General features: G+C 36.5%; 1 protein-coding gene across 50 annotated transcripts in view; it reads left to right on the top strand.

The window, feature by feature from the left end:
- The window catches only part of CCDC150 (coiled-coil domain containing 150), a 91,938-nt gene that overhangs the window by 8,948 nt on the left and 59,085 nt on the right, over positions 1-23,905 (top strand). For 26 of the 50 annotated variants that reach the window (XR_015144695.1, XR_015144684.1, XR_015144677.1 and 23 more), the window contains 10 exons: positions 1,101-1,264; positions 3,682-3,902; positions 4,019-4,197; positions 6,560-6,628; positions 11,346-11,462; positions 12,790-12,919; positions 15,706-15,749; positions 17,445-17,537; positions 19,711-19,818; positions 23,777-23,901. Coding sequence is in view for 40 of the 50 variants with exons in the window: in XM_086348225.1 (XP_086204351.1) it covers positions 1,101-1,264; positions 3,682-3,902; positions 4,019-4,197; positions 6,560-6,628; positions 11,346-11,462; positions 12,790-12,919; positions 15,706-15,749; positions 17,445-17,537; positions 19,711-19,818; positions 23,777-23,901 (1,250 nt within the window). In the remaining 10 variants the exon portion in view is untranslated. Of the gene's footprint in view, positions 1-1,100; positions 1,288-1,647; positions 1,801-3,681; positions 3,903-4,018; positions 4,198-6,559; positions 6,629-11,345; positions 11,463-12,789; positions 12,920-15,705; positions 15,750-17,444; positions 17,538-19,710; positions 19,819-23,776; positions 23,902-23,905 lie in introns of those variants that run through there. The other 24 variants (XR_015144691.1, XM_086348231.1, XM_086348258.1 and 21 more) reach the window with 6 other exon arrangements.

Raw genomic sequence — 23,905 nt, 5'->3', positions numbered from 1 at the left:
ATGAAGTTAGTTTGCAAGTTATTTTTAAAAGTCACTGCTTCAAGGTATTTGATAAATCTATTTTATGGCAACTGCTCAGAGGTCCCGGAGAAGGCAATTACACCCCACTCCAGTGCTCATGCCTGGAAAATCCCATGGACGGAGGAGCCTGGTAGGCTGCAATCCATGGGGTCGCTAAGAGTCGGACACGACTGAGCGACTTCACTTTCACCTTTCACTTTCCTGCATTGGAGAAGGCAATGGCAACCCACTCCAGTGTTCTTGCCTGGAGAATCCCAGGGACGGGGGAGCCTGGTGGGCTGCCGTCTATGGGGTCGCACAGAGTTGGACACGACTGAAGCGACTTAGCAGCAGCAGCAGCTCAGAGGTCCAAGTACTGCAGAGTTGTTTTTATCAGAAAGTTTGGATGGCAACATGTTAAAATGAAAATGGCTGGTAATGAAAGAGGTAATAACTCCCTCAGCCAAGTTATAGATCCTAGTGTATGTCTAATAGTAGCACACAGGATAGATTGTGATCAGTAGCAAACTACCCAACAATCTGTGGCTTATAACAACGTAAGTTTATTGCTCACTCACACTATGCGTGGGCCACGGCTCTGCTCACGTCATCTTTACTCTGGGATCTAAGCCTATGGAGAAGGCCATATCTGGGATGTTGCTCATCTTACAGAGAAGGGAAAAGAAAGAGCTGATGACAAGTTGGCTCTTAAAGTTTCTGTGTGTGTCTGTTCAGTTGCTTTAGTCGTGTCTGACTCTTTGTAACTCCATGGACCATAGCTCGCCAGGCTCCTCTGTCTATGGGATTTTCTAGACAAGAGTACTAGAGTGGCTTGCCTGCCCTTCTCCAGGGATCTTCCTGACCCAGGGATCAAACCTTCATCTCCTGTGCATCTTCTGCATTGCAGGTGGATTCTTTATGGCTGAGCCACTTGGGGGAGCTCCTTAAAGCTTCTACCCACATTTCATTGACCAAAGCAGGATACATGGCCATTTCCAAGCTAAACAGGACAGGGATATACAATCCTCCACAGGAAGGGGCAGTTGCTATCTTGAACGATAATATAATCAACTACACTAATATTGTAACTTTATTCTCAGGTGCATATGGAAACTACAATGTCCAGACCAGTCCTCTCTCCAACCCGCATCAATGCTACAGCTTCTGAAACATTCACAGTACTTCAGCAAAGGATGAGAATAGTTGAAGAACAGACCAGTTCTCTGAGGGATGACCTAATAATGTTGGACTTTGGTGACAAAAGGTAGCAAATGAAAAATGAACCCTGTAGGTTGAGTTTTGCTTCACTGGTTATAATAAGGAGTCACAGTATGGATGGTTTGGCAGTTGAAATAAGCATTTAGAAAAGAATTGAGAAATAACCATTATGAATAGAATATTAATTAGAAAATATTTGCAAGATAAAGGGTTGTCCTCCTATAATAGAGCTACTACCACTTCTAAACAGGTATTCAAAGTGTGTTATATAAGTGTGTTATATTCAATACTTGATTAAAAACAAATGTAATTATTTACATAATTAGAAAAAAATTTGATACTTTTTGTAAAAATAGACTTTGAAATTAGTTAAGATGAACATCTCACTTGATTCATGCCATTGATATGATCTGTATTTTCTTTTTCCAGATTTATGATAAATTAAAAGAGAGGTTTTAAGTCTTAAAAAAGAAATTCACAGTTTAGAATGCTGCTGCTGCTAAGTCACTTCAGTCATGTCCGACTCTGTGCGACCCCACAGACGGCAGCCCACCAGGCTCCCCCGTCCCTGGGACTCTCCAGGCAAGAACACTGGAGTGGATTGCCCTTTCCTTTTCCAATGCATGAAAGTGAAAAGTGAAAGTGAAGTGGCTCAGTCGTGTCTGACTCTTTAGTGACCCCATGGACTGCAGCCTACCAGGCTCCTCCATCCATGGGATTTTCTAGGCAAGAGTACGAAGTACTCAAAAAAAGAACTGTGTTTTTCCTTTGTTCTATGGAAGAAGTTATTCCCATTAAAAGTTAGATTGTTAAAGGCCTGAAGAATATGGGTGCTTACACAGCCAATATTGAATTTACTGGTGTGATTTTCTTTAAAATTACATATATATATTTCCTGAATGTCTCTTATGAAGATCAAAAATTAGTATGATTGGTGTTACAGCACCTATAGAGTAAATAACTGTTGAGCAGTTAAAAGATTAAAATTGTACCAATGTTGAGTATGTTAGAACAAAATAGGAATTTTTATTATGTCTTTGTTTAAAAATTTTTCTAAGAAGGATGTGAGTATATTGCCTCCATGCTAACTAATTCTTAATTTTATGTTATAGAATTAGCATTTAGCATGTTTTATGTATCACTTGTTTTTACATACAAAGCAAGTTTATGAAAAATCCAGATTAAAACAACCATTAAAATGTCAGTAATTTTTACCTATCCCATACTGGTCTCATTCTCTTTACCTAGTTGTTGTCGTTTAGTTGCTAAGTCATGTCTGACTCTTTGTGACCCCATGAACTCTAGCCCACCAGGCTCCTCTGTCTATGGGATTTACCTAATAGTTCTCTCTGTAGTTAAGTTTGCAGAGGCTATCAGATACTTGTTAACTAAAGAACTTACTGTTTATTCTCAGTAGAAATGCAACATTGACTCAGTGGTTTCAGTTTCAATTCAGTCGCTCAGTCGTGTCCAACTCTTTATGACCCCGTGGACTGCAGCACACCAGGCCTCCCTGTCCATCAGTCCATCCATCACCAACTCCCAGAGCCTACTCAAACTCATGTCCACTGAGTCAGTGATGCCATCCAACCATCTCATCCTCTGTCGTCCCCTTCTCCTCCCACCTTCAATCTTTCCCAGCATCAGGGTCTTTTCAAATGAGTCAGCTCTTCGAATCAGGTGGCCAAAGTATTGGAGTTTCAGCTTCAACATGAGTCCTTCCAATGAACATTCAGGACTGATTTCCTTTAGGATGGACTGGTTGGATCTCCTTTCAGTCCAAGGGACTCTCAAGAGTCTTCTCCAACACCACAGTTCAAAAGCATCAATTCTTCCGTGCTCAGCTCTCTTTATAGTTTAACTCTCATGTCCGTATGTGACTACTGGGAAAACCATAGCCTTGACTAGATGGACCTTTGTTGGCAAAGTAATGTCTCTGCTTTTTAATATGCTGTCCAGGTTGGTCATAAGTTTTCTTCCAAGGAGCAAGCATCTTTTAATTTCATGGCTGCAGTTACCATCTGCAGTGATTTTGGAACACCAAAAAATAAAGTCTGTCACTGTTTCCATCATTTCCCCATCTATTTGCCATGAAGTGATGGGACCAGATGCTATGATCTTAGTTTTCTGAATGTTGAGTTTTAAGCCAACTTTTTCACTCTCCTCTTTCACTTTCATCAAGAGGCTCTTTAGTTCTCCTTCATTTTCTGCCATAAGGGTGGTGTCATTTGCACATCTGAGGTTATTGATACTTCTCCCGGCAATCTTGATTCCAGCTTGTGCTTCTTCCAGCCTAGTGTTTCTCATGATGTACTCTGCATATAAGTTAACTAAGCAGGGTGACAATATACAGCCTTGACATACTCCTTTTCCTATTTGGAACCAGTCTGTTGTGCCATGTCCAGTTCTAACTCAATGGTTGGGATTACTTTATAATATTGGTATATTGGCATCTTTGTCCAGGGGCCAGTTGGAAACTCCAGAATGTTTAGAACAACCTGTGAGCCAGAACACCACTAGACCTATCCAGAATGAGATAATTTGTTCAGGAAAAACAAATATTTTGTGGAAAAACTGTGAGTTCCTGGTCAATCGAATGTGCCGTCTGGAAAGTCTCATCCAGTCCTTGAAGATGAACATCTTCCGTCTGCAAACTGAAAAGGATTTGAACCCACAGAAAACAGGTACAGAGAGAAGAGAATCACCGGAAATTTGGTCCTTTGTGGGTGCTTGATGAGTTTGTGATTCTTTTCCTCACCTTCTTTAAGCTGCTTGATGACCCTTCTGTCCTGTCTGGTAGATTTTCTGAAGGAGAGACTGAATACAATACAGGAGGAGCATTCCAAGGACCTCAAGCTGTTGCAACTGGAAGTGATGAATTTGCGCCAGCAACTGCGAGATGTAAAAGAGGAGGAAGACAAAGCACAAGACGAGGTGCAGAGGTTGACTGCTACTCTGGAGATTGCCTCTGAGACAAAGGTTTGTGTCCAAAGTTCTGGATAACAAATTCACCATTATGTGTTAGCTGGAGGAGGCAACAGACCCAAAAAACTGACTTTTAAAAATAGGTGATGTTGATGTGAGGATTCTTGACATTTGAAATTTATCTCCATTGACAGTGTAAAGCATTGTGTGCTATTAGTAACTGAATATTTATAGAGCTTTTCTATGCGACTTTTGAAGACCCAGAGGTGTGAGGGAGTCTGAGTTCTTCAAAAGCTTATATGCTTCCTTGGAGAAGAAGGCACAGCAGGAAACTAAAGAGGAAAAATAAGGGTATAAGAAATACTAAAGGACAACATAGGACAAATGTAAGCCAGTATTGCCAGCTAAGTGTTTTATGTTCAGGTGGGTTTAAGAAGATGTACATGTCTTGTCTAGAACAGATTAGGCTAGGCTTCAAAGAAGAGACAGGACCTGAGCTGAACCTTTAGAAGGTAAAGCAGAGAGGTGTGGACATTTCAAAGAGCACTCACAGAGGCAGCAAAAAATAAAGACTAAGGAAAGAAATTTGTCTTCCCTCCATAGGCCAGGCAGTATAACAGAGATTGTTTTGTTTAAAACATGTTACTTTGCTTAATCTCTGCAAAACCTCCAGGTTAGGGTATTATTGTCCTTATGTTAGTGATAAGAGGACTGGGGCCCAGAGAGAGGTCACTTCTCTGAGATCACACTTCCCTGTATTATTCCTGTATCTCAGATTTGAACCTGCATCTTTCTGCTGGATGCAGTTAGGGGGAGAGGCATAGGCTAGCCTGACCAGAGTGTTTGTGTGCCTGACACACCAGTTTGTGTGAAGTAAGTTGGAAATCAGCTAGGGCTAACTTCATAAAGGATCTCAAAATCAAGAGTAATCAAGTAGTTGGGCTTGGTCTTTGGGGGAGTGACTAAGATTTTTGATAAGAAAGTGAAGTCATGTTCGACTCTTTGCGACCCCATGAACTGTAGCCTACCACACTCCTCTGTCCATGGGATTTTCCAGGCAAGAGTAATGGAGTGGGTTGCCATTTCCTTCTCCAGAGATAAGAAAGTGACATAATGAAAATAAGAAAACTAATCCAGAAATAGTATAGGACAGCAGTCCCCAACCTTTTTGGCACTAGGGAATGGTTTTCTGGAAGACAGTTTTTCCATGGGGATGGTTTCAGGATGATTCAAGCACATTGATTGTGCTACTGATCATCTGTATTTGCAGCTGCTCTCCAGTGTTAGCACCACTGCCTCAGCTCCACCTCAGATCATCAGGCATTAGGTTCTCCTAAGAAGCACGCAGCCTAGATCCCTCACATGTGCAGTTCATGGTAAGGTTCATGCTCCTGTGAGAATCTAATGCTGCCACTGATCTGACAGGACACAGAGCTCAGGCAGTAAGGTGAGTGATGGGGAGCAGCTATAGACACAGTGGAAGCTTCCCTCCCTTACCCAATGCTCACCTCCTGCTGTGCAGCCCAGTTTCTAACACCCCACAGGCCAGTACTGGTCCATGGCCCCAGGGGTTGGGGGTCCCTGGTATGGAGTATCAATTATAGGAGGAGAGACTGGAGACAGGAACACTGGTTAGGAATCCATTGCATTATTTGAGGCATAGGCCGTATTAGGTCTGAACTACAGTTGTGGCATTTTGAAAAGAAAGGTATGCTGGAATATGGTTTTGGGCAGGGGCTCAAGGTAGGGAAGAAGGCATAGATGACTCTGAGGTTTTACATCTTATGAAAGAATGAATAGTGAAAGCTGTGTTTTTCATCCTCAACTCCTAAGCATATCTGAGGCTAGAAGAAATGATGTTTGTTATTTTAGTCTCTTAAGTTGTATCCGACTTTTTGTGACCCCCATGGACTATATGCTGCCAGGCTCCTCTGTCTGTGGGATTTCCCAGACAAGAATGCTGGAGTGCATTACCATTTCCTTCCCCAGGGGATCTTCCTGACCCAGGGATCAAACCCATGTCTCCTGCCTTGGCAGGCGGATTCTTTACCTTTGAGCCACCAGGGAAGCCCTAGAAGAAATAGAGTACTTTAAAAAAAATAGGAATATATCCCATAAGAAAAATATCTAGCAGTTACCAGGTTTTCTTTCCTCTGATGATTGAATTTAACACAGGAGGTACCTGTGACTAATCATTTTTTAATGGTCTAAAAGGGAAAATGATAGAAGTCATGAATCAAAGTAATAAAATAACGTTAAATATCTCATTGTAATAATTTCTTTAGATTCATATTAAGAAGTATTTATAACTGTAGTCAGAATATCTTTTATAGATTTCCCTCAAAAGTCTAGATTTTATATACCTATGGACAGTTTTCCTATCAGATTTTAGAACCTTTTCTACTTCTGTTTTTAGAAGAATGCGGCTATTATTGAAGAGGAACTGAAGACCACAAAACGTAAAATGAACCTTAAAATTCAAGAGGTAAGGTAAAAAGGATGCTGAGGGGGTGGAGGGGGCATTGGAACTGTAGAGGGGGAAGTCAAGAAAGTGAATAGAGTGAGAAGAAACCACTGAAGAAGAAAATGTGACTATCAGGAAGATTTTTAAAATATGCTGCTTGAAGTTAGACCTGCGTTTATATGACATTAAGACTTCCTTTCACCTCAATAGTGCCATAAAAACTGAAATAAAAAATAAGTGCTCTCTGAGTCAGGAGGGAAACAGTAACCATGGAACTCATGCAGTTGCCCGTCCACTAGTTAGTGGACCCCTTCACACAAAGACCTTTTACATTAACTTAATGTTTAAAATAAAAAGCTTTTAATAAGTCTGCTCATCTAATTTTACCTTATAACTTTCAGCCTCTATTTAAGTAGATAACAGATTGGAATTATGAAGTAGGTGGCTACTAAAAGTTGTTGGACTAAAAATCTGCAGCTGAAAACAGTGGGAAGAGTCAGAATTACTAACTCAATACACCCTGACAGTGTCCTAAAAACCTCAGTATCCCCTGACAGAATAATTGACATTAGTCCAAATCAAAAGGATCAAATTATATTTAAAATATTCTGTTCTACAAAACAGAAATAGATATAGTATTTTAAAAATTATAAATTTTAGTGTGCTTAAGGTGGTAAGTGTAGCTATATCTGGAACATTCTCTTATGTGAAGTGCTTTATTTATCAGTAATTGCTGACAAAAGCGTTATTGTTCATTGCTGGAATATATTGTTTCACATTAAAAAAATACTTTGGATATTTTAATAGACTTTTTTGAGCTGTTTTAAGTTTTTAGAAAAATTGCACATAGGCAGAGTTCCCATATACCCTTTCTCCCCACCCCCAGAGTTTCTGTTATTATTAAACATTTTGTATTAGTCTGGTGCCTTTGATTTGTTATATTTGATTATGAACCAGAATTGATACATTATTACTAAGTCCACAGTTTAGATTGTTTCATTTTTTAATTTATTACAGTATACAAAAGAGTTTCACTTCACTGCCCTAAAAATACCCTCTGCTTTACACACTCATCACCACCACCCTCTTTTTCCCAAGCACCTGGCAGCTACCAATGTTTTCATTGTCTCTGTAGTTGGAATCATACAATATGTTGCCTTTTTGGACTGCCTTCTTTCACTTATTTAAGCATATGCATTTAAATTCTCCATGTCTTTTCATTGTTTAATAGATCATTTATTTTTATCACTGAAGAAAAATCAATTGTCTGGATGTACCAAAGTTTATCCCTTCACCTACTGAAGGATGTCTTGGTTCCTTCCAAGTTTAGCAATCATGAATTGCTATAAACATTCATGTGCAGGTCTTTTTTTTATTTTGGGACATGTTGTTAACTTGTTTGGATAAATACCTAGGAGCATGATTGATGGATCCTATGGTAAGCTTGTGTTTAGATGTCTAAAAAACTGCCAACCTGCCCTGCAATGACTGTACCATGTTGCGCTTCCACCCGCAGTGAAAGAGAGTTCCTACTGTCCCACATCCTCACCAGTGTTTTGAGTTTTTACCATTCTAATAGGTGTATGTATAGTAGTATTTTGTTTTAATTTTCAGTTCCCTGATAATGTGATTATTTAGCATCTTTTCATATGTTAATTTGCCATTTGTTTATCTTATTTGGTGAGGTATCTTAGACCATTTCCCCATTTACAGCTGGGCCTTTTTTTTTTTTAATCTTATTGTTGAGTCTTAGGACTTCCTTTTATATTTTGGATACCAGTCCTTTATCCATATGTGTTTTACAAATATTTTCTCCCAATCCATAGTTTGTCTTTTCTCTTAACAGTGTCTTTTGCAGAGCAGAAGCTTTTCATTTTAATAAAGTTCAACTTACCACTTTTTTCATGGATTATACTTTTGGTAATTATATCTAAAATATTGCCAAACCCATAGTCACCTAGATTTTTCTGCAGTATTATCTTAGAAGTTGTATAGCTTTGCATTTTACATTTAGGTTTTGAATTGCTAATTTTGTGAAAGGTGTAAGGTCTGTATCTAGATTCTTTATATGAGTTTGTGTATGTCCAGTGGATCCAACACCAATTTGTTGAAAAAACTATCCTTTCTCCATTGGATTGCCACTTAGTGTTGTTTTTTTTATTGGAAAAGTCTTAATTCTTGGTGCTGTGGTAAAATCTTGAATTTTCGTTGAACTTGTTGAGGACCTAAGAAGGACTGTATGAGTCAAACATGAATGTCTTGAGGGTATGTGGAGCAAGGAGGATGTATTCTGCTGGGGCTACCACACACTGCCACACATTAGACTTAAACAATGGAAGTTTTTGTCTCACTGTTCTGGAGGCAACAAGTCCAGGATGAAGATATCAGCAAGCTTGGTTTTTTCTTGAGTCCTTTCTCCTTGGCTTGCAGGTGGCTGCCTTTTTCTCTGTGTCCTCACATGGTCTTTTTTCTGTGCACACATCCCTGGTGTCTCTGTGTACAGATTTCCTCTTATAAGGACACCAGTCACGTTGGATTGGGCCCACCTCAGTGACCTCATTACTGAAATGACCCTTTAAAGGCTTTATCTCCATTTATGGTCATATTTTGAGATACTGGGGTTATGGCTTCAACATGTGAATTTTGGGGGGATACAGTTCAACCCATAACAGAGCTATACAAAGAATAGAGTAAATGCAGTATATATCCTTTCTAAGAGATAAATATATATATAAAATCTGATTCTGATAAACATGAAATAGATTAACTGATTGCCCTTAATAAAGCTTTAGGAATGAGTATCTCAGTAGTATAATTGTCAAATAAAGATTCCTTTTCTAAGGCACTTAAATTATATCTTGAGCAAATTATACTGTATAATTTGATGTAGAGCTTAGAAGAGTATATGATGCTTCTCTTAAATTATAAAGTGGTTGTAATCTGATACTAAAATAGAACCTGAAAAGTACAGCCAAAGGCAAAAACTATGACTCATTCTTAAATAAAACTAATATTTAACTGATCATTGGTTAAGGAAGGAATTTTGAAACTTGAAGGAACAGGATTATTAAAAGCTCAGTTGGTTTGACTATATAAAAATTAAAATCTTATACATGTAAAAAAACAAAACATAATGAAATTAGACAGTTAATATCGTACCTTTTAAAGAACTTTAAATGACTTTGAAAACCTCAAAATCAGTGGGCAAAGGATAAGAACAGTTCAGAAAATATGTGAAGAATTAATAACCATATTGGAAAATTTTAATCTCACTAGGAGCCAAAGAAATTAAAAAAGTATTAAGATATTGCCTTTTATTTATTAGATTAGCAAAGATTTAAGAATGTGATAATTTCTAGTGCTGATGGCATTTATCCAAATACTACTGATAAGAAAGTAAGATTGGAAGAATAATTACAAAATGTATGAAAAGTCTAAAATAGTGTTTATACTTTTAACCTAGTAATTACTTTTGTAGGATTTATCTCAAGGAAATAATGAGAAATTCAGTGAAAGGTTTATTCACAATCATGTTCAGCAGAGCAGTATGGAATAGCAAGACACTGGAAATGTCCAGATGTTCAGTATTAGGTGTATGTTAAGAAAATCATAGAACATTTCCAAAACAGTCTATCTTGTAACAGTTTCATATCAACATACTTTTCATCCTTTTCACTTTAAAAAACTTTAAAACTGTAAAATACACCATCCTTCAAGAAGACACTTATAAATTACATATGTACAATGTAGAAAAGAGTTATAAAATATACTCAAGTTGTCTTTACTGGGGTTTAAAAATAGAATTTCTTTCAATTTATTATCAGTTTATAAAAGGAATGCATGCATGCTCAGTTGCTTCAGTCACGTCTGACTCCTTGCGACCCCATGGACTGCAGCCCCCAGGCTCCTCTGTCCATGGAGATTCTCCAGGCAAGAATACTGGAGTGGGTTGCCATGCCCTCCTCCAGGGGGCTTCCCCACCCAGGAATTGAACCGGAGTCTCCTGTATTGACCACGAGTGCCACGTTCAGTTTCCATTTGAATTGGAAAGAAGGAAAAAAAAAACTTAACCTTCTTTGTATCTTTATCTGACTTATAGTCATTTATGGATAGAAATAAGATCAGTGTACCCAAATTCTTGAATGCTGTTTTTATCTGCTACTTAGCAACTACTTCATTATTTTTTCTGATCTTTAAATTCTAACACAAAAAAATCCAATACATAATTAAAACAGCTTTCAGAGAAATGGTTATAATATGGGATAAAAAAACACATACACATATATAGATGAAGAAATCAAATTATAGAAAAATAGAGTTAAAATACAGAAAATACATAAGACGTATTTGTGTTTTTCAAACTTCTGACATATTTTACACAGCAGCATACACAGACGTTTCATGAAGTGGTACTCACTACTTGCTGTGTGCTCCAGTATTTTCTTTGTGTTCTTTTTTGCCCACCTTTTCAAATGCTTCTTGCAACTTACAAATGAGTCTTGACTGCAGTTTGGAAAACAGACTTAAATAGTAGGAAGGTGAGGGTAACAAATTTGACCCTGCATTTCTTAGAAAGTTAACCATTAGGGAGAAACAAAAACATGTTTTTGGGCAGTCATAACTGTATGAAGAATGGAAGTGAGATGGTATGTCTATAAACTTTTCATGGTGACTTTGATCTTTGTTAAACTGCTGTGAAGTTCCCTTGGTCTCACCTAACTGCAGTGTTACTCTGTAGCTAAGGAGACAACTGTCCCAGGAGAAGCACCTACGGGAATCTCTTGAGAAATCTGGATCAGCCTTGCTACTGAGAATACAAGAAATGGAAGCAACAGTGGAGGTGGAACGGAAACAGGTAGTGAGATTTTCTCTCCTTGTTTATGTTGGGGAAGTGAAACCAAAAGGGAAAAGCCAGTGTTTTGGCTACAAACCTATAGTTTTGCTTATTTCCTCTAGATTTATTAAATTCTTTCCTTTAGTAATCCGCTATTAACACTCTTACTACAACTTAAAAAATTTTAGTCCAAAATAAGCACTCTGATGCCGTTCAGTCCAATACTCTTACTTTATGAATGGGGAAGCAAAGGACAAAGAAGTTATTATGTGTCAGGGTTTATAGAGGTGAACTCTTAGCTCCTGGGAGGGAATCATTCCCCTACCACATACTCTGTGTTCCAGGAATTGACTTTGGAAGGTATTGCCCTAGTCTCATATTATATGTACATGATGTAGATAGAAAAGAAGGATTAAACTGAGCTGACATTTGAAGCAAAGAATACCAGTAAGGAATGTGTTTACATGGCTGTTTTCAGTTCTCGTTATCTATTTTAGCATAATATTTTTGCCTCCAAAAGTTGTTATTTGAAGTACCTATATGTATGGCTCAAGATTGTAAAGAATCTGCCTGCAGTGCCAAAGACCCAGGTTTGATCCCTGGGTGAGAAAGATTCCTTGGAGAAGGGAATGGCCACCCACTCCAGTATTCTTGCCTGGAGAATTCCACAGACAGAGGAGCCTGGCAGGCTCCAGTCCATGGGATCGCAAAGAGTCAGACATGACTGAGTTTGTCACTCAAGTTCACTCACTCATATGTAATTTCAGTTCAGTTCAGTTCAGTTGCTCAGTCGTGTCTGACTCTCTGCGACCCCATGAATCGCAGCACACCAAGCCTCCATGTCCATCACCAACTCCAGGAGTTAATTTAGAAGATTCTAAATTACAAGCACCCAAGGCAATCAGTAGCTTCAAATCCTAATACCTATAATTAGATTATGTAATGTTTATTATTTTAAGCAGTACTGTCCCTAACAGTGGAATTATTTAAAGGATTCTACTTAAGGAATTTGCAAATGATCCGTTATTGCTATAATTTATACTGCCAATATAGAGGCCAGTAACCACATGTGGTTATTTACATTTAAATTAGTTTAAATAAAAGTAAAGGTTCCGTGCCTCACGCTGGCCACATCTCGAGCGCTCAGCAGTTGGTCCTGAGCTGGTGCCTGCTGTGTTGAGTGCACAGACGTCTCCTGGATGGCCCCACTGTAGGATGCTGTACTCTGCTGAGATCTTGAACATAAAAATCCTGCTTCTTCCTCCAGTAACGTTCAGAAAATCTGCTTTACACCTGTGCTGTAAGATAGCTTAAAAGGAGTTTTTTTTTTTTTTTTGCACAATTTCAGGTGCAAATTTTGCAGGAGAACTGCATTGCCCTACGCAGTTCTATTCAGACCACCCAGGAACTACTGGCACAGGAGCAGCAACAGAAAGGAGAGTTGGAGACCGCTTCCTCACAGCTCAAGTCTGACCTTGGTATGAAAATGGATGCTGGAAACTTCACTTTTGTTAGTTTGTTGAGATTTTGTGCACAAGCTTTCAAGATTGCAAATTCTTGTAGTGGCCAGTGATACTGGTATTCCCACAGAATGTAAAAAATTGCTGACTTTCTTTCTGTCCATGGCACTGAGGGGAAAAAACTAGAATTCGACCCTCTTAATTTTAAACTAATTATTTAGATTTTTACCAAGTTTATTTAATTGTTTGTGGACTTGGGACTGTTTGGGTTCTATGAATCTAGATTGAGTGCTAATAAGGGAATGAGGCCATTAATCCTTGCTGAGTTACTGATTCTAACCATTTATCATGTCAGACTCTCCATTCTTCAGATTATCAGTCTATTTTGGTTAACTTATATTTGTAGAAATGGATGGTTCTAATCTACCATAGACAGAGCTTAGATTAACTTGTTTAACGTTTGTTTTTTTTTAAAGAGTCCTTAAAGATGCAAAGGTAGAAAATGGAAGTGTCTGAACTTGATCCCAGGGTGCTTGGAGACATGTTTCTTCCAATCCAACATCCTTTATCAGACTGCTATTTGTTAATATATAATTATAAAGGCAGTTTTCAAATAGATCTCACTGTAGAAATCAGAGTTCCAGTGCAGTGCCTCACAAGTGACTAACACTTCATGGTTTAAATAGGGCTTTCACAAAAATTATCTCAGGTAATACACAAAACTACCTATACTTCCCAGAGTTACAGGATGAATAAATAGTGAAGTGAGACCTAAACTGGATCTTCTAACTCCAAACCCAGTGTTCTTGTTATTGTGGCTTCTACAGTGTGGCTGTAATGAGGGTGAGGAAAGAGAAATGAAATTAAAAAAAAAAATAGAGCAAAGAGTAATCCATTTAATGGTTTTACTTGCTGCTTTTAGCAGAAGGTACTCTTTTGCCATATAGTTGTCAAGTAGTGAATTATTCTGTGAAGTTCTCACTGATAATGCTCCAGAATAAGTTTCTGTCTTCCTATGATTGCATACTTAAAAAAACACAATTACATTTTATGATACTATGAGTATCCCATTTGAGCCTTACAGCAAACTTGTGAGAAAGATAAAATATACCTCATTCTACAGAAGAATAAAAGATGTATATTGAAGGACCCCCAATAAATAGAATAGCTGGGACTAAAATACAGATCTTTCTGTTATATTAGTTGTCCTTCTGATTAAGTGATTTTTAAAAAATGTTTCTTTCTTGATAGATTAATGCTTTCCTTTTGAATTTTTAAAGAATATATGAAAGACCATTAAAAACATTAAGATTAGAACAACAGTAATTCAAACTAACATAAAGAAAAAGAGACCTGTCTCAATACCAGCTATATGCTTCATATTGAATAATAGATGTTTTACATGCATGCAATTTTATTACTCAAAAATACAAATATTGATAGTTATTATAACTAGATTAGTAAAAGGAATGCCTTTAGATATTTGCTTCAATGGATTTTAAAATGTACCTTTTTATTATTAGCAATAAATATGTATATATATGTGTGTGTATATGTGTGTGCATGAATACACACACACTAAAGTGATTACATTGTTCTCCTAAATAGAATAAACTTTGATTCTTTCTTTGAGTAGTGGAATTTCCAAGATAGATCATATAGTTTACCTTTTTGATCCTTCACATACGTTAAATTAGACTTTATTTAAAATAAGTCTTGAACTCAATTTCAAGAAGTATACTTTTCCTGAGTATATCGTAAATGTGAATTTTTATGTGTTTTATAATTTTTCTGGCTTTAAATACTTAAGTGACAAAATTAATAGATCTTTATGAATTTTCTGTGAAGCCAAATATTAATCTCAGAAGAGTTTACGTATTTTGGCTACTAGTATATCAAGGGTCTTCCCTGGTGGCTCGGTGGTAAAGAATCTGACTGCTAATGCAGGAGACTCGGGTACCATCCCTGGGTCAGGAAGATCCCCTAGAGAAGGAAATGCCAAACTATTTGCCTATTTTTGTCTTTGGTTTTCTCTTCACTATATATACAGACTCTCTGAGTGGTTTCAAATCGCCGCCCCCCCCCACCCCCCACACACACACCTCAAATCATCCTCCTGAGTTCCAGATGGTATCTTACTGCCAACTAATCATCTATATTTAGATACCTTACAAATACCTCAAAACACATGATGAAAGCTTAAGTGTTGGAGTCATTATTACTCATTATATCTCCCAAACCTGCTGCTTGCCCTGAATTCTGTATTTCATTAGATCCACCATCCACTCCGCTGTCCAGGGCGGCACACTAGATAATTTTCTTGACTCATCTGTTGCCTTCACCTCACTGGTCAGTCACCAAGTCTTGACAATCTCTGCTTACTCTTCTACATTCCCATTGTCATTACTTTAGAGCAGCTTTCATTGTTTTACACTTTGGTTACTGCAACAGCTACTAAACTGATCTCCCTGTTTTTATGGAGTCTTCGTCAGAGTAATCTAACAAAACAGCTTTTGATCGTTTGCCTCGCCGGCTTGAAATCCCTCAGAAACTTGTCATTATCTGTTTATTGAGCAAAATGTGGCCTCATTTACCATTGCATGTGACTGTGGACTAGTTTTCCATGATTTAGTTTCAAGTCTATAAAAACATGATAGAAATACGGGCGTTCTGCTTATTTCTGCAAAATACAGACTAAAAATCTTTTTTAAAAAATGAAAATTTCTCAGGTGAAAAAATACCATGTGATCTCAATATAGTTGTAAGTTATTAACATCTTAGTTATGTGAACTTTTTGTCTTTAGTTTCTAGAGACGACATCATTTCCAAGTTGGTTGAAGAAAATAAGGTAAATTTAGAGCTTTAGAGTACAGAGGTTTTCTTTCATCTCTTCACTAAGTAATATTTCCTCATTCATGTTGGTTTATAGTCCTTCTGATTCTTCTAAAATCTTTATTAAAAGTTTCAGTGTATATGAGTTTATATCCAGAACTGTTATCAACTGGATATTATTAAATAAATTATTTCATGCAGATTATTAGAATTTGAAAAAAGGTAAATTGGCAAAAATAAGATGTATTTGCATTTTATACCTATTGTCAATGAACTGTAATGAAGTTTTTTTAATAATATGTAAGAAATATTAACTATTTTTGTTGATGGCTGCTCAGTATCATGAATGTATGTACTTAATACTGCTGAACTAAACAAACTTGATACGTAAATATTTTTAAGTGAACTGTACACTTAAAAATGGTAAAAATGAGTATAGTTCCCTGTGCTATGTATATAGTAGGTCATTTTTGATTGTTATTTTATGTTAATCCCAACCTCCTAATTTATCCCTCCCCACCCTTCCCCCCATAAGGGAAAATCTGAAAAAGAATGTGTATATTATTATATATATTCTTATTATATATGTATATATTGTATACATAATATATATACATTATATATACATATATTACTATATAATATGCATGTATATAATATAAACATAATATATATATTATGTATATATTATATATATTAACATTATATATATAATATATAGTATCAAATGTTATATATAGAATTATATATATAATTAACCATTTATAATTAACCATTAATATATAATATAGAATGTTAATATATACTAACATTTTTATATAACTGAATATATAACATTTATATATAACTGAATAAATATATAACATATATAACATTTATATATAACTGAATCACTAAAACTAACAATATTGTAAATCAACTATACTTCAATTTAAAAAAGACATTTTATTAAAAAGATTTTAAAAGTGGTTAAAATGATAAATTTTGTTATGTGTATTCTACTACAATAAAATATAAAAGATAGAAATAAATGTTACTACCTTTATATCTTAAAATATTTCTAAATCAGTCTCATGGTGTAGATGTTATATGATGTTTACTTGATGCTTCTTCTGGAAAACTAGAAAAGTGAAGGAAGAGGACTTAGACTTTGTTCATCCCCATTAGACTTAAGTACTGGTTAGGTAGACCATCCCACAACTCACATCCCTGTCACCCTCCCTCATCTGAAAGGGAACATTTTTTTCACAGAATGAAGGCACTTTCTTCTGCTCCACAGGTATTCCTTGATGAAAATATCTTCCCCTACTTACAATTTGAAAAGATCCTTGCATCTGTTTCTTTGAAATAATAAGATGTTACTGCTACTTGGAAGAAATGTATATGTAATTAACAAATATTTCATCTTAGTGTAGTTTTCTTGACATATGAATACTAGGTAAATACCAAGGTTTGTTTTCTTTAATTCAGATTTCTAAGCAAATTCTTTCTAATTGGAATCCCAGTATGAAAATATTTTTAATAAATATTTTTGATAACTTATAAATAGACATTTGGGAATTGAAGATACCAAAATCTTAAAAAAGTCCTTTTCTATGTGTATCATTAGAACTTGAACTGGTACTGGCCACAGTACAGAACGGGTATTTTGATAGAGGTGTATGTAATAACTCTTACACATAGAAAATGAGAAATTTTTTTTTCCCTATAGAATATACAGATGTCTTTCAATAAGGAACATGAAGGAAATGCATATTTGAGGTCTGAAATAGTATCTCTTCATGAAGCATCAGAAAAAGCACAGGTAAATCTTCCCATTTCTCTAATGTTTAGACGGTAATTTTGTTCAATTAAGTAACCAAGAATAATCCTGGTTACATAAATTCATACCATTGCCATCATCTAAAATTTTTATTTCCTTAAGATTTGTTTCATTTATGAAGCATCATCAGATTAACTCCAATTCCCATCTCTAAATTCCTGTGATACGTAGGTATCTGAGATACACTGTTATGTCATTCACTAGTCTATACTTTGTGTGCTAATTTACTCATTAAATATATACCTTTTATTTCCCCCGTTGAACTTCTAAGCAGTTCAGTGCCAAGGGCTATGTCTTATTCTTTCTTTGTGTCTTCTTTGTCAAAGCACAGTAAGAACCTAATAAATAATTGCTGATATTGGAGGTGTATGAAATCATTTAATGTGGAATGGTGGTCCCCAAATTCAGCTAATGTTTTGTGTATATGCATGTGTGTAGAGAGGAGTCACCACCTATACAGGAAACCGTGTTATTTCTCATAGGGCTCAATGAAATAGTGTTGATCAATTGAAAGAACTTTTTGTTAGTACAATTTGATGTTTCAGTGTTAGGATCATAGTGTTGCTATGCTCTTTATGATAAAGAAAATACAAAATGTGTCCTTTCGTAAAAGTGATAACAGTAACTACTAATGAGTTCAGTCACAAAGTCATCTCTGACTCTTTGTGACCCCATGGACTGCAGCACCCCAGGCTTCCCTGTCCTTCACTATCTCCTGTAAACTTGCTCAAACTCATGTCCGTTGAGTCAGTGATGCCATTCAACCATCTCATCCTCTGGCATCCCCTTTTTCTTCTGCCCTCAATCTTTCCCAGCATCAGGGTCGTTTCCAATGAGTGGGCTCTTTCCACCAGGTGGCCACAATATTGGAGCTTCAGCCTCAGCATCAGTCCTTCCAGTGACTATTCAGGGCTGGTTTCCTTTAGGATTGACTGGTTTGATCTTGCTGTCCAAGGGACTGTCAAGAGTCTTCTTCAGAACCACAGTTTAAAACCATCAATTCTTAGGTGCTTAGCCTTCTTTATGCTCCAGCTCTCTATTACTACTCTTACTATAAATGATGGTTAAGATTTACCCAACCCATACTGTACACTGTTACTAACAAATTGTAGTTCTCTCAATAGCACTACTACAGAAACTTTTTTCTCATTTTAAAGGTAAGAAAGGTGAAATACAGAGAGGTTTAATAATATAACTAATATGTGACACAGTTGGAATTTGAGCCCAGCAATCTAAGAGTTAAAGAATATTAGTTATTTCTTTTCAAAGAGCAACAGTTCTCCTCTGTCTCACCTCTCAAGTGTTCCTCAATGAATAGTTTGTATGTCTGGTTATAACTTTAAAATGTTCCTTAATGTATTTCTATCTACTTTGCTATACACACTACTTATGATGCTGTCCACATAGTCTTTCATCTAGCTGTCCTTTCTTGTTACTAATTTTTGAAGGTTTTTTCTATTAATTCTTCAGAGTTATTTGCCCAATCCTTAAAGAACTTGTATATTAAAACATAAGATCCTTACCAAATATAGTTTTCAAAAATAACTGAGAATTAAGATAGATATTTTCCATAGGAATACAAATTTAAAAATACCAAAAGGAAAAAGAATTATAAACCAACTACATGTTTAATAGATATGTTGCACAAAAGACTTCTGTTTCATTTTGGAAGATTAATCCTGTGAAATGGTACAGTCATCTGTATTTTGCTTTTTTGAATACTGTAATTGGTGATGAAGGAGCTTAGCTATTTTGTGTTATCAGCTAAACAGTTCTAAAAACTCATCATCCAATTTTGGGAATGGATTTGTATAGCATTGACCATGCATCTACATTGTAAATACCATTCTGTACATATCTTGCTCTGATTGACCAGCATGCAAAATGCAAAAGAACAAAAGATTGGTAAACTGCCAAATGCTTCAGTTGTTCTACCAAATCAACAAATTTGTCTTTTTAATTTAGAATTATTTAGGATGGTGATTCCAAATATTTGAAAGTATTTTATAATTAAATATCCATTGGGTTAAATAAAGTTCACATATATGGTGAAATAATACTATGAAATACTATGTAATTGTTAAAAATAATGATGTGTAAGTAAAAAGAATTATTTATTGGAGAGATCTGTGATTTCCTATATATGTTGTCTTAGATTTTGAATGACCAGCTGACCAGAAAGTGTTCAGAATTGAGCAGCATGCTTCAGACTGTTAAAATGGAAAATACCAGAATCATTGCTGACCACCAAGCCATTCTGCAGGTATTTATTTTTATTTTTTTCACAATAGTAAAAGATGCTTATTAGTTTCCGTAATCAATAGCCAGATAAAAAATGTAATAACAATTGCAAGCCATAATGGAAGCATGATTAACCTAACAATATAAAATAATTACATACAATTTGGGGGAGTCAAACAGAGTTATGTGCACATGTTTTCTTCCACCCAGTGTCCTTTGGTTAGTGCATTTAATCAATTTACATTGAAGGTAATTATCTATGTGTATGATCCTGTTACTATTTTCTCAATTGTTTGGGGCTTATTTTCTGTAGATCTTTTCCTTGTCTTGTGTTTCCTGCCTGGAGAAGTTCCTTTAGCATGTGTTGTAAAGCTAGCTTGGTAGCGCTGAATTCTCTTAACGTTTGCTTGTCTGGAAAGCTTTTGGTTTCTCCATCAAATCTGAGAGTCTTGCTGGGTGGAGTATCCTTGGTTGTACATTCTTCCTTTTCATGACTTTAAACATATTGTGGCATTCCTTTCTGGCTTGTAGGGTTCCTGTTGAGAAATCAGCTGATAATTTGATGGGTGTTCCCTTGTATGTTGTTTGTTGTTTTTCCCTTGTTATTTCTAATATTTTATCTTTGTCTTAAATTTTTGTCAGTTTGATTACTATGTGTCTTGGTATGTTCCTCCCTGTGTTTATCCTGATGGGGACTCTCTGTGCTTCCTGGACTTGATTGACTATTTCCTTTCACATGTTAGGAAAGATTTTAGCTGTTTTTGCTTCAAGTATTTTCTCATGTCTTTTCTCTCTCTGTTGGTGATAGAGAGCATTTAATGTTGTCCCAGAGGTCTCTTAGGCTGTCTTCCTTTTTTTTTTTTTTTTTCATTCTTTTTTCTATATTGTGTTCTGCAGCACTGATTTCCACCATTCTATCCTCCAAGTCATTTATCCATTCTTCTGCCTGTTATTCTGCTATTGATTCCGTCTAGTATGTTTTCATCTCTGTTTGTCTGTTCTTTAGTTCTTTTAGGTCTTTACTGAACATTTCTTGCATCTTCTCCATTGTTTTCCTGATATCCTAGATCATCATCACTATCATTGTTCTCAATTGTTTTTCTGGAAGGTTGCCTATCTCCATTTTATTTATTTGTTTTTTCTGCCATTTTATCTTGTCCCTTCATCTGGAACGGAACTTTCTGCTTTTCATCCTGATTAACTTTCTGTAATACGAATTTTGTTCTACCTGATGTGGGCTTGTGGTTCTTCTTGCTTCTTCAGTCTGCCCTCTGATGGAGGAGGCTAAGAGGCTTGTTAAGCTTTATGATAGGAGGGACTGCGTCTTGCTCTGGTGAGCAGGGCCATGCTCAGTTCAGTTCAGTCGCTCAGTCATATCCAACTCTTTGTGACCCCATGCAGCACACCAGGCGTCCCTGTCCATCACCAACTCCTGGAGCTTATTCAAACTCATGTCCATTGAGTTGGTGATGCCATCCAACCATCTCATCCTCTGTTGTCCCCTTCTCCTCCCACCTTCAATCTTTCCCGGCATCAGGGTCTTTTCAAATGAGTCTGCTCTTCACATCAGGTGGCCAAAGTAGTGAAGTTTCAGCATCAGGGCTTCCAATGAATATTCAGGACTGATTTCCTTTAAGATTGACTGGTTGGATCTCCTTGCAGTCCAAGGGACTCTCAAGAGTCTTCTCGAACACCACAGTTCAAAAGCATCAATTCTTTCGGTGCTCAGCTCTCTATATAGTCCAACTCTCACATCCATACATGACCACTGGAAAAAACATAGCTTTGACTAGATGGACCTTTGTCGGCAGTGTAATGTCTCTGCTTTTTACTATTGCTGCTTAGGTTGGTCATAACTTTCCTTCCAAGGAGCAAGCATCTTTTAATTTCATGGCTGCAGTCACCATCTGCAGTGATTTTGGAGCCCCCAAAAATAAACTCACTGTTTCCACATGAATTTGCGGTGAAGTCATGGGACCGAATGCCATGATCTTAGTCTTCTGAATGTTGAGTTTTAAGCCGTCTTTTTCCACTCTCCTCTTTCGCTTTCATCAAGAGGCTCTTTAGTTCTTCGCTTTCTGCCATAAGGGTGGTGTCTCTGAGGTTATTGACATTTCTCACGGCAATCTTGATTCCCACTTGTGCTTCATCCAGGCAAGCATTTCATGTGATATACTCTGCAGGGTGTATAAATAAGCAGGGTGACAGTATACAACCTTGACAAATTCCTTTCCCAGTTGGAACCAGTCTGTTGTTCTATGTCCAGTTCTAACTGTTGCTTCTTGACTTTCACACAGATTTCTCAGGAGGCAGGTCAGGTGGTCTGGTATTCCCATCTCTTTCAGAGTTTTCCACCATTTGTTGTGATCCACACAGTTAAAGGCTTTGGTGTAGTCAATAAAGGCAGAAGTAGATGTTTTTCTGGAACTCTCTTGCTTTTTCCATGATCCAGCGGTTGTTGGCAATTTGATCTCTGGTTCCTCTGCCTTTTCTAAAACCAGCTTGAACATCTGGAAGTTCACGGTTCATGTACTGTTGAAGCCTGGCTTGGAGGATTTTCAGCATTACTTTAGTAGCGTGTGAGATGAGTACAATTGTGTGGTAGTTTGAGCGTTCTTTGGCATTGCCTTTCTTTGGGATTGGAATGAAAACTGACCTTTTCCAGTCCTGTGGCCACTGCTGAGTTTTCCAAATTTGCTGGCATATTGAGTGCAGCCCTTTCACAGCATCATCTTTTAGGATTTGAAATAGCTCAACTGGAATTCCATTACTTGCACTAGCTTTGTTTGTAGTGATACTTCCTAAGACCCACTTGACTTTGCATTACAGGATTTCTGGATCTAGGTGAGTGATCACACCATCGTGGCTATCTAGGTCATGAAGATCCTTTTTGTATAGTTCTTCTGTGTATTTTTGCCACCTCTTCTTAGTATCTTCTGCTTCTGTTAGTTCCATACCATTTCTGTCCATAAAATTGTGCCCATGTTTGCATGAAATGTTCCCTTGGTGTCTCTAATTTTTTTAAAGAGATCTCTAGTCTAAGCGTATTTTGCATCTAACAGATACTCAATAAATATTTTTCATTATTTCAAACATTGTGTGTTTACCCCATGTAAGTATTGTTATGATACTAGATCTGGATAGAATTATGGTAGTGAACAAGACAAATCCCTACTTTCATGAAATTTACCACTTAGTAGACTGAATAATGTGACTTATATACATAACACTTTAATAAACATTTTAAAACCTTGGAATATGACACAAGTGAGATCCCGTTTTATCAAGTATGAAGGTGTGAGGATTTGCCTTGTAATCAATATTGTTCAAAACAATGTATTTTAAAGTATGTTTACAAAAGTAATTCTTAGCATGTACTATATTTACAAAAGCTTTATAAATTGTGGATAGAGGGAGTATGCATAAAAATGGTAAGCCAGAGAAAAATTAATTGTGCAAAACAGTTACAGACTTCTGCTCTCACAGTATCTGAGCACAGTTTCAGATACTGTCAAAAGAATTTAAACTGTGAAACATGATTGTCCTTGGAGAGTGGAATTATTTGGAAGAGGTGTGGAGGAGTTAGAGGTGGAAGAATTTTTTTACTTTATATACATTGATATTGTCTTACTTTTTAAAGTATAGTACCATGTTGAAATTTTAAATTACCAAAATATACCTAATATAGTTCTATATCTGAAAATTTGTTCATGTTAGGAGTCATAAAATTTTGCAGCAAGCTAGGTAAATGATGCACCTTGATTGTTGGCGAGAAGAGCTGTAAAGTGATAAAATTGTGGTCAAGTCAGGGTAGGGACAAAGAGAAAGCTGGACATTAAGATAAATTCTTTCAAAAAGAGGTTTTATTTATATAAATTAGATTTTACTTTTGTAAGTATCAGTAGCTTTGATTAGTTATTTAGAATAATATCCTATCAAGTAACTTCTGGCATCTCAGCTTTTAATATTACTTCTAACAGGAGGAGCAGAAAAGGATGACACAGACATTTCAAGAACAAAACTTACTGCTGGATGCAGCCCATGCCAGTATCACAAGTGAGCTACAGACTGTTCAGAATGAAAAAACACAACTCCAAGTGCATCTGTAA

This window comes from Bos grunniens, chromosome 2, assembly GCF_055505025.1.
Source record: "Bos grunniens cultivar Pamir isolate PY7600 chromosome 2, Bosgru_T2T1.0, whole genome shotgun sequence".
In the NCBI taxonomy this organism is placed as follows: domain Eukaryota; kingdom Metazoa; phylum Chordata; class Mammalia; order Artiodactyla; family Bovidae; genus Bos; species Bos grunniens.
Note: the sequence above shows the minus strand (reverse complement) of the source record. Positions and strands in the feature narration are given on the sequence as shown.